At 55.2% G+C, this 10,832-nt stretch overlaps 1 protein-coding gene across 2 annotated transcripts in view; it reads left to right on the plus strand.

The window, feature by feature from the left end:
• FBXO41 (F-box protein 41) overlaps positions 1-9,889 on the plus strand; it is a 30,667-nt gene extending 20,778 nt beyond the window's left edge. For both annotated transcript variants that reach the window (XM_045369078.2, XM_015433541.3), the window contains 8 exons: positions 238-479; positions 703-818; positions 934-1,086; positions 1,426-1,521; positions 3,872-3,990; positions 4,183-4,341; positions 5,315-5,430; positions 5,544-9,889. In XM_045369078.2, coding sequence (XP_045225013.2) covers positions 238-479; positions 703-818; positions 934-1,086; positions 1,426-1,521; positions 3,872-3,990; positions 4,183-4,341; positions 5,315-5,430; positions 5,544-5,606 — 1,064 coding nt within the window. In that variant the 3' untranslated portion in view covers positions 5,607-9,889. The remainder of the gene's footprint in view (positions 1-237; positions 480-702; positions 819-933; positions 1,087-1,425; positions 1,522-3,871; positions 3,991-4,182; positions 4,342-5,314; positions 5,431-5,543) is intronic.
• Positions 9,890-10,832: the final 943 nt, after the last annotated feature.

The following is a 10,832-nucleotide window of genomic DNA, read 5'->3' on the forward strand; positions in this document are numbered from 1 at the left end:
GATATATAACCTTAAAAAGAAAGTTTACACAAGGGATGCCTTTTTGTAAATTGTAAAACTGGAGATGGGGTACCGCAAAGGACAGGGATGCAGAGGCCCCTTTTCCTTCCTCCCTAGGCCCTGGTACCACAGCATGCCCATTGCTCTGCAGCTCCTACCCTGCCCCAGCTCCCCACACACATCCCCACACCAGCCTTGACCCTCCACGCTCACTTTTGAAACCCTTGTATTCTGCAGCCCGCCCTGAGGGAGGCAGTGGACGGGGTCGGCGAGCAGAGAGGGGCAGCCCCTCACGCTCCAATGAGGTCATCAGCCCAGAGATCCTGAAGATGCGAGCCGCCCTCTTCTGCATCTTCACCTACCTGGACACGCGCACACTGCTGCACGCCGCTGAGGTTTGCCGGGACTGGCGCTTCGTGGCCCGCCACCCTGCAGTCTGGACAAGGGTGCTGCTTGAGAATGCCCGTGTCTGCTCCAAGGTGCCTGCCCCTGCCTGCCTTCTATGCCCTGCTGTGAACCCACCTTTCCCCGTGGGTAGAATCTGGCCCCTGAAGGTCTGGTCCTTGCAACCCTTACAACACTGTAGCGCCAACCTGGCTTCCCTGAAATGCTCTCATGCAGCCTCCTATCCGGGGCTGGCCCACCTCCAGCCAACCAAGTGCAGACCCCTTCATCTCCAAATACTCTTCCCCTCCCCCACAGTTCCTGGCAATGCTGGCTCAGTGGTGCACCCAGGCCCACTCTCTGACGCTGCAGAACTTGAAGCCCCGGCAGCGGGGAAAGAAGGAGAGCAAGGAGGAGTATGCCCGTAGCACCCGGTGAGGCCTGCAGTGGGTGGGTGCTGGGTGCTGTTGGGCCACAGACCTGGAATTAAGTAAGGATGTTTCCCAGAGGAGGAGGTGGCCAGCTCTCTGACCTCTTGGTCATCTCCAGGGGCTGCTTGGAAGCTGGGCTGGAGTCCCTGCTGAAGGCAGCTGGGGGGAACCTGCTGATCCTGCGCATCTCCCACTGTCCAAACATCCTCACCGACCGCTCGCTCTGGCTGGCCAGTTGCTACTGCCGTGCCCTGCAGGCTGTCACCTACAGGTGGGTCAACCGACTAGAAGCGTAGCCTGTTCCCTCTAGGCCCAGGGTCCCACGGGATCCCTAGGTGCTGCATAGCTTCCCCCAGGGTTCTCAAGCAAAGGGATCCAAGAACTCTATGGCTGAAGGGAAGGAAGCTTTGGCAAGAGCAGAGGCCACCAAGAGTGGGCAACTCCAGCTTTGTCTTGTATCTTTTCATTTTCTCTCTCTCTTTTTTTTAATAGAAACGGGGGCTCACCGTATTGCCCAAGCTGGTCTAGAACTCCTGGGCTCAGGTGATCCCCAACCCCAGCCTTGACCTCCCAAAGTCTTGGGATTACCAGCAGCTTTGTCTTTTCACAGGAGTGCCACAGACCCTGTGGGCCATGAGGTCATTTGGGCCCTGGGCGCAGGCTGCAGAGAGATCGTCTCCCTCCAAGTGGCACCACTTCATCCCTGGTGAGCCCTGGCAGGTTTGGGGGGGAACACAGTTGGGCCTGGTCTGGGGCTGAGGACTGAGCGGATCTGAGCCCATTCCACAAGCTATCAGGACAGATTAACACACATTAATCTGTCCATTGAGGCATTAGGAGCAGGGCTTTAAAATCAGACCTGGTTGATTACAGTGACTTACACCTGTAATCCCAGTACTTTGAGAGGCCAGTTTGGGCGGATCACCTGAGGTCTGGAGTTCGAGACCAGCCTGACCAACATGGAGAAACCCTGTCTCTACTAAAAATACAAAATTAGGCGAGCGTGGTGGTGCATGCCTGTAATCCCAGCTACTCAAAAGGCTGAGGCAGGAGACTCACTTGAACCTGGGAGGCGGAGGTTGCGGTGAGCCGAGATTGTGCCATTGCACTCCAGCCTGAGCAACAAGAGCGAAACTCTGTCTCAAAAATAAATAAATAAATAAATAAATAAATAAATAAATAAATGAAATCAGACCTGGGGTCATGTCCTGGCTTACTGGCAGTGCCACCTTGGGAATCCCAATCGTGTCTTAGTTTCTCAAACTGCAAAGTAAAGGTGGTACTAGGAACTATGGACCTTATTAGGGCTGTTGCTGGCCCAAATGAGATCAGGTACACAAAGCCTGCAGGGTCTACAGTAATTGTTCAGTAAACACCAGCTAAAAACCACCAGCTTTGTTTGACATATGAAAGGTGGTTCAGGGAGGTCAGTGTATGAAAGAGCTGGTCGTTGGAGAATCCAGGTTATGAAATCATTTCTCACTCTGCTTGGAGTTCCTCTAACACACCAGGCTCCTTTGCTCCTCTCCACGCGACAGCTCCTCCCAGCCATCCAGTGTGCCTTCTGTAACACCCTGGGTAGAGCGTGTCACTGGTCCCCTGCCTCAATCCCCACTGCATTTTGCCCTGATCCCTCTGTCATCTACTTTGCAATAATTTCTTTTTTTTTTTTTTTCTTTTGTGAGACGGAGTCTCGCTCTGTCACCCAGGCTGGAGTGCAGTGGCCAGATCTCAGCTCACTGCAAGCTCCGCCTCCCGGGTTTACGCCATTCTCCTGCCTCAGCCTCCCAAGTAGCTGGGACTACAGGCATGGGCCACCACGCCTGGCTAATTTTTTTATTTGTAGTAAAGACGGGCTTTCACCATGTCGGCCAGGCTGATCTCGAACTCCTGGCCCCAGGTGATCTGCCCGCCTCGGCCTCCCAAAGTGCTGGGATTACAGACATGAGCCACCACACCCAGCCCTACTTTGCAATAATTTCTTGATATTTCGATCTCCTACACTAGGCAGGTGGTTCTCAAGGCAGAATCTAGGAATGTCCATTTCTGTATCCCTGGTATCAAGTACATAATAGATGCCAGCCAGAGAGATGTCTGTTGCCTGGGCAAATGATGAGGGATGAAGTGTTCAGGGAAATGGCGTTTGGTGTGAATGGAAAGGAAAGTTAGGGCAATCAGGAAGGGCCTTGCTAAGGAATTTAGGTTTTTTGCATTTTATCTGGAAAGTATTGGAAGCTATTTGGGGGGATTTTAGATTTTAAGAAAGGGATTAAGATCAGACTGGTAATGTTCTATGCCCCTCACCACTTTCCTGCCACCAAAGAGACTGTCCACTCTTTGAGGGCAGGGACCATGTCTATGTTGTCAGCACTGCACCCCAGGGCCTAGCTCAGTTATTGTTGACTTGATAACCACTTGCTGAATGGCGGAGTGAGTGGCTGTAGGAATGAAGGGCTCCCTGTCTACAGTGTGGAGGATGAGATGGCAGGGAGACTAGTGTTAACCCAGAGAATGCCAATGGTGGTCTGAACTGTGGGTTCAAGAGTAGTTAAGGCCGGGCACAGTGGCTTACACCTGTAATCCCAGCACTTTGGGAGGCCGAGGCGGTGGATCACTTGAGGCCAGGAATTTGAGACCAGCCTGGCCAACATGGTGAAACCCCGTCTCTACTAAAAGTACAAGAAAATGAGCCAGGCATGGTGGCACATGCCTGTAGTCCCAGCTACTTGGGAGGCTGAGGCAGGAGAATCGCTTGAACTCAGGAGGCAGAGGTTGCAGTGAGCCGAAATTGCACCCCTGCACTCCTGCCTGGGTGGTAGAATGAGTCCCTGTCTCAAAAGAAAAAAGAAAAAAGAGTGCTTGGGAGTCAGAATCTGCAGGACTTGGTGGATGAGATGAGGGCAGAGGAGTCAGGGATGATCCCGGTTTTCTGACTTGACCAGCTGGGTTGTTGGAGGAACGCTTGCCTGAATCAGGGAGGGGTCCCACAGGAGGAGCATGCTGGGGTGTCAGGCATCCAAAGACCTCCCTGACAGCTCCCCCTTCCCGTTCTCCAGCCAGCAGCCCACGCGCTTCAGTAACCGCTGCCTGCAGATGATTGGTCGCTGTTGGCCCCACCTGCGGGCCCTGGGGGTCGGGGGTGCCGGCTGTGGGGTGCAGGGCCTGGCATCACTTGGTGAGTCTTTCCTCGGACTGGGGTGGCGGGTAGTAAGAAGCAGGCATGGGTGCAGTGCTGCCCAGTGAAATCCCACAGGGGCCTGGGGCTGCAGCCTGGGTGGTGGCAGGTGGAAGAGTGGTGGCCAGGGTGCTGGCTGCAGGGGTGACCTGGGGGGTTTGTCAGCAGGATCCCCCTTCTTCCTCTTCCTAGCGAGAAACTGCATGCGGCTGCAGGTCCTGGAGCTTGACCATGTGTCAGAGATCACCCAGGAGGTGGCGGCAGAGGTCTGCCGGGAAGGCCTGAAGGGATTGGAGATGCTGGTGCTCACAGCGACTCCCGTCACCCCTAAGGCCCTGCTGCATTTCAACAGTGAGCAATGGGGAATGCGGGGCAGGGTATGACTATCACCTGCCACGGGGCTCTGTCACTGGGGCAGATGGATCAGGGCCTCCAGCCAAGGGCAAAGGCAGGGGGACAGGTTAAGAGCGCTGGTTCTGGAGCTTGACTGACCTAGGTCCCAGGTCTGGCTCTGCTACTTATTAGCTGAGTGATGTTGGGCAAGTTACTATACCTCTCTGAGTCCTGTATTCCCATCTTCTAAGTTGACTTTCTAGGATGGGTGAGAGGATTAAATGGGATATGTGAAAGCTCCCCCCACCCCCCGCCCCAGGACAGTTCTCAGGGTGAAGACTCCTCTCTCCCTGGACTCCAGATCATACCTCCTTGGCTTCCGCACCTTTCTCAAACCACCCACCCCACTCTCAGTCACTGCTCCACCTGCACTGAGGACCCTCTTTCCAAGACCTTCTTCCCCCTTCAGCCACATGGCACGCCCTGGACTTTATCACCAGAACTAACTGCTCAGCCTCCAGAATCATGACCTCGAGGCCCTTCTCAGCCATCTGATCTTCCTCCACCTCCCCCGCCTTCACGCCATATCCAGTTCCTTAAGCCGTCTGTTCTCAAGTGTTTGTCCCACCTCCCCCTCCTTTGTGCTTGAGCCCGGATCCGCGAGCCTCACCTCAGCCACTCTGTTCCTTGTCATTCATCCCCAAATGCCCAGACCATGGTATAGCTGCCCCCTGTGTCAGGGAAGTTCCTAGAGGCCTTGGACAACTGGCGGCTGCCACTCACCCTCCCAGAGGCCACTGCAGCCTCTCCTGTCCCTCAGCCCCACCTACCTCTCCCCGCATCTTGTCGCAAGCCCCCAGGTGGCATGGGTCCTGTCTCGTGTTCCCGGTGGCTGGCACCTGATTGTCTGATTTCATTAATTAGTGAGAGGAGAGGAGGCAGCTCCACAGCCCAGGCCAAACACGCCCCTGCCTTGCCCACCTTTTCTCAGGCATCTGCCGGAACCTCAAGTCGATTGTGGTCCAGATTGGGATTGCGGATTATTTCAAAGAGCCCAGCAGCCCTGAGGCCCAAAAGCTGTTTGAGGACATGGTGACAAAACTCCAGGTGAGGGGTCGGCTCTGAGGCTGTCCAAGACCCCAAGTGGCATCCCTGAACTGGGGCTGGTGACCTGGGTGAGTGTGGCAGGAGGGAGAACTAATCCAGGGTTCGGTCCGCAGGCCCTGCGACGGAGGCCCGGCTTCTCTAAGATTCTGCACATCAAGGTGGAAGGCGGCTGCTAACCCGGGTAGGGGGCGGCAGGGCCCCTGCCAGCCCCATATCAGGGCACTCTCTTTGGACCTCAGAGGGACCCTGGTTTGGACTAGACCTTTGGAGGCCAAGTGTTATCCTTGGCTTCTGGAGGGGGACTGACAAATCTCCTGTCCTCCTCCTGGAGCAGCGGAGCAACAGGCCTGACCCAGGGCACTGCTTCCCTAGTACAGGGGCTTGGACAGAAGCTGCCCTCCGACCCCGACCCTACCCCGGCTGGAGCAGCCTCTGGCACAGCCATTGAGGAGCTGTCACCACCAGCGCCTGGTGTCATCATCACCTGGAGGATCTGCAATAACCACCCAGTGGCTCCTCAGCTGTTCTGGCCGGCCTCTCCTTCCTGAGGCCCAGCCTCCTGGTCAGGAGTCTCTGGGGCCCCAGGCCAGCGGGGGCTCCACAGGGCAGCTCAGACTTGGCAAGGAGGACTCTTCTCCCCAACCCTGCCCCAGCCTTCTGGGGGCACCCCTTCAGACAGCCTGCCTAGGCTCTGGATCCACATTTTCTGGGGATACCACAGGCAGACCTAGGAACCTGGGCACGTGGTCAGCCAAAAGCTGGGGGCAGCAGTACAGTGGGGTAGTGGGGGTGGGTTTGGAAAGGAAACAGTCACCCAGAACTTCTCTCCAGGATGAGACCACCCTTCCACGGTAGGGGATTGCCAGGGGGAGGAAACTTATTTATTGCTGTAAGACAAGACCCCTCCTCCCAACCCCACACCCCACCGCATACCAGAGCTAAATTCAAAGCTGAAAGGCGCACGTTTTTATACCTACATTCATTCCTGAGGGACTCTCCAGAGGGTCAAGGTCCCAGCCCCAGGCAGCCCTGTCACAGTGAGAAGTACTTCCTGTCCTCAAAGAATTTCCTTCTAATCCAGGTGCTTGGGCAGGAACCTGATGGCCTTCGGGTCACCAAGGCTGTCTGGGAGGGAGGCACGGGCCGCCCTCTGTGCTGAGGCTGTGGAGGAAGCCAGGAGGAGGGTGGCTTGCTTTGCTTCCTTGTCTAATTAGCTTGCTTGAAGATGTAGCCTTGGCAGGGAGCCAGACCCATGGGGCCAAGGAAGAGGAAGAGCATCCTCAACAGACTCCCCCTTCCTCGGTCTCCACGGGCCCCATGGGCTGAGGGCTGCATTGGGGTCTTCTGCCTAGGGGAAGTGCTGGACCTGGGCTGGAGCCACTTGGCTTAGAAGCCACAGGATTCCAGTGGGGCTTTTCACTGGCCTTTGCAGTCCCCAAAGGATCAGGTCTCAGAACCAAGGCTCCAAAGGCTTGAGGTCTCCCCAGTTCCTCCTCTCAGAACTCCCATAGTGGCTCAGAGGCCGGGGGTCCTACCAACTTTCATTTGGAAAGTTCTTTCAAACATCTAAACTAGATCTATCTTAGGGTTTCTTTCTCTCCTAGATAGGATCAGCTCCCAGCCCTAGCCATTAGGCTGCTGGTCCTGGCTGGGGATGGGGTCCCCTCGTTACCCAGTCCTTCCCAGGAACCCAACTCCCTAACGCAACCTGGCTTGGACATGAAGACCCAGCCCTCGGTTACCTTGTAAAGAGTCCTCCAGAGCTGGGACCCCACAGACGCAGCAGCACACCCAGCTCCCATGGCGTCACTCCCTAGCTCTGTCCCAGATCTTGCTATCATTGTTGACTTTTCCTCCTGTGGCTTGTTCTGTCCCTGCCCTTTGAAAATCTAAAATACCAAGGGTGTCATGCTGGCAACTCCCTGCCCAGTCCTGCACGAAGCCTTGGCTGTGTGTGGCACTCCCTGCCCCTACCCCAGAGCAGCTGGCTCCATTGGCTTCTCCCTGCACCAGCCCTGTCCTCAGGGGTCAGGAAAAAGCAGCACGGCTTTCTTTCCTCTCCTCCAGAGGCCTGGAAGGGAGGTGGAGGCCCACTAAGGGCCTGGATACCTTGGATTTGTTGGTCCTGCCTCGCCAACTGCACCCTGCAGCTCCTGCTCCCTGTGACCCCAGAACCAGAGGTGCTGCCTTCCCTGTCTCCTGGACAAAGCACAAAGGGATGCCCTGCTTGGCTTCAGCCTGCCCAACTGAGGGATTTTCTCTGTCCCAGGGACCTTCCATCCCTGAATACAAGGCTCTGGGCAACTTCTCTCCGGGTGGTACACACTAGAATGCCTGGCATTAGCCCTGGGAAAGGAGGTTGGGGCATATGGGCAGCGAGCTAGGGGGGAGAAAGGTGGTGCTGAAAGGCCAGACGCTAGTTGCAGTTTCACTCATTCATTCATTCGTGCAACAGTACCGAGCACCACCAGCACTGGAGGCAGAGGGGTGAACAAGATACCCTTCTGCCTGGGGGACGTCCACTTCCCACGGATTTGGCTATTTCCAGGAAAGCCCCTCAGTCCTCCACCTTGTTCTGGCTGTGTGTGAAGGATGTGTGTGAGCAGGCCCAATCCTTTGCAGCAGGAATGACAGGTCAGAGTATCCCACTGCACACGCACCCCCGGGCTGACAGACTTGTGCCCCCCAGCCTTCATGCATGCCTGAGCACTGGCAGCTTTGCAGCCCCTGCCCCACCAGCCCCTTGACGCTCTTCTTTTGTTCTCTCCTTGGGGATGAGCCCTGCTGCTGAGTAGGGAGCTTTTGCTTGCTGGGAGGCTCTATGCATTGATTTCTTTGGCAACCATACAGCTAGGGCTGAGGATGGGAACAAGGACAGAGGGCCTGGCTATCCCCAGAAGCATTTCATCCATCTTTACCCACCCAAAGGGATCCCTCCACATACCCAGTAAGATGCAAGAAAGGAATATCTGAGAGCAAGCAGCCCTGCTCCAGGGGACCCAGGTATGTGTAGAGGCCCAGTGGGGGTGGCCACTTGGTGTTTCTACCACCGCCTGCCATCCAGTCTGGCTCCAGTGCCTACCTGGGAGGTTGGTGTACTTGGCTTAAGTACTTCATGCTTTATTTAGGCTGCTTCCCCACAGCACCGACAGGAAATGAAGATGCACTTACATGCATCCCTGCGGGAATAAAGAGTGGGTGGGCTGCCCAGCACCACGGCCTTTCCCCAGCCAGGAGAGACCACCTAAGGATCAAGGCAGCTCCTGTTTTCTTGGTCCTGTGACACTCGAGTCTGAGCCAGCCCCTCAGGAATTGCCTCGAAAGGGGGAAAAAAAAAAAAAGGGCCTCCTTCCCAAGGCCTCCTACTCCAAGGTTTGGCTCCATCCCTTGCCTTTGGGTCCTGCCTATTACCCTGGTCCTGGTCTCTAATCTTTGGGGCCACAGGTGGGGAGTCACCTGGGCCCCAATCCCTCTAAGGCGCTAAGTTGAAGGAGGCCTTCCCAGAGTGACTATTGGTGCCAAAGTCCCAGTTCCTGTTGGACTTGGGGTAAAAACAGGAGAGTGAGTGGGTATATGGCCCAAGTGCCCAGAGAAGTTAACTCGAACCCATGGGACATGTCCCAGCCTGTCAGTCCCTGATGAGTGTAACTTCCTTCCCCGGGGGGCCTGGTCCTTCTCTCTACCCCAGTGGCCATGCTTTCTCACCCAGCCTTGTGCCCGGCCTGCATTTCTGTATATATTGCTGTGTATTGTGTGTATGTATGTATTCCTGGACAAGTGTGTTCATCTGCAGCCCTTGCCTGAGGATAAGGTTTAGGATTGGGTAAAGATCAGAATACCAGGGCCAGCTAAGGCAACGATTCCCTCCCCAACCCCTTGGGACCTCAGCCAGTCCCAAGGCTGCCCTGACAATCAGGCAGGCTCCCCACCATGAGACTAAGCCTCCTCTGCCACTGCCAGCATGGGCCAAGGGAGGCTTGGCCTTGGGCTTGCCAGCCTCAGCTCTGCCCTGGCAAGGGTCTTGTATCCAGGGCAGAGGCCTGAGGTGACCCAGGCTTGCCTTGTGGCTGATGCCAGCAGGCTTGGTTCTAGTGGGCACCACTGGTGGGTGACCTCCATAACTGGCCCTTAGGCCCTGCCTTCCTGCACAGCTAGGCTATAATGGGCCTGAGCGTGAGAGGGTAGCTTCCCCAGCCCCAAGCACAGGCAGAGGGGTGGAAAGCAATTTTTGGTTTTATTTTTGTTTCTGAAGTGGTGCCTGTACCTCCAGCCCCCAGGGGGCCTTTCCTGGCCACACTTCTCTGCCCCACCCAGGCATCGCCATCCCAGCACTTTGCTCCATGTCACCCATAAGATGCCCTTTGCTGAATGTACCTGAGTGTATGTATTTAAAAGGACTCACATGGGCATCAGAGAATTTATGGCTCTGTATCCAATAAAAAAGATGGTGAAACTGGTATATCTGCCCCAGAGAAGTAAATGGTATTGTGGCCACACTTGGTCATCTGTGTTATCATGGTCTTTCTGCAGCTCAAGTGTACAAAGGCAGGTAACCCAGTGGAATGAAGTATTAGCAAGACTTGCCAGCGGGCACAGTTGCTCACACCTGTAATCCTAGCACTTTGGGAGACTGAGGTGGGAGAATTGCTTGAGCCCAGGAATTCAAGACTACTCTGGGCAACATAGTGAAACCTAATTGAAAAATTAGCTGGGCATGTGCCTGCAGTGCTAGCTACTTGGGAGGCTGAGGTGGGAGGATATCGAGCCAGGGAGGTGGAGGTTACAGTGAGCTGAGATCACGCCACTGTACACTTCAGCTTAGGTAACCGAGTGAGGCCCTGTCTCAGAAACAACAAAAACTTGCCTCAGGACTGCAGAAAAGCCACCTAGGGTTACTGTCCTGCCACCGCTCAACCCTGCTTTCAGTGTGTGCATCCAGAGGAAATGCCTTGAGATACATCACTTCTGACTCTCAGCTGGGAGACTACCTTCAAGGGCAAATTCAGCACCAGTACAACAGGGCAGCAGGCACTGCCCATCCCCTCCCTGGATTGGCTGCCTCCTCAGGAGGCTCTGGCCAATCAGGCTTTGACTGTGGGAGATCAGGTTGCCATCATGGTCTGGCCTTGACTTCCTCATCCAAAATGCCCTTGTGCCCCTGACTTGATTCCTAGGGTCTCGAAATATTTAAAATCAGAAAAAAGAGTAAGTGTTTTAGGCTTAAATTGTGTCCCTAACATCAAGTAAAATGAACATTTAAGTCTCACTACTCTTTGAGACAGCTACTCTTACCCTGTCATACAGGTAGAATAGCAGAGGCTCAGAAAAATTAGTCTACCCAAAGACCATCAAGTTAGGAGGAATGCCAGATTCCAAAGCCTGGACCTGCCCACCACCCTCTG

Source organism: Macaca fascicularis, chromosome 13 (assembly GCF_037993035.2).
Source record: "Macaca fascicularis isolate 582-1 chromosome 13, T2T-MFA8v1.1".
Lineage (NCBI taxonomy): Eukaryota > Metazoa > Chordata > Mammalia > Primates > Cercopithecidae > Macaca > Macaca fascicularis.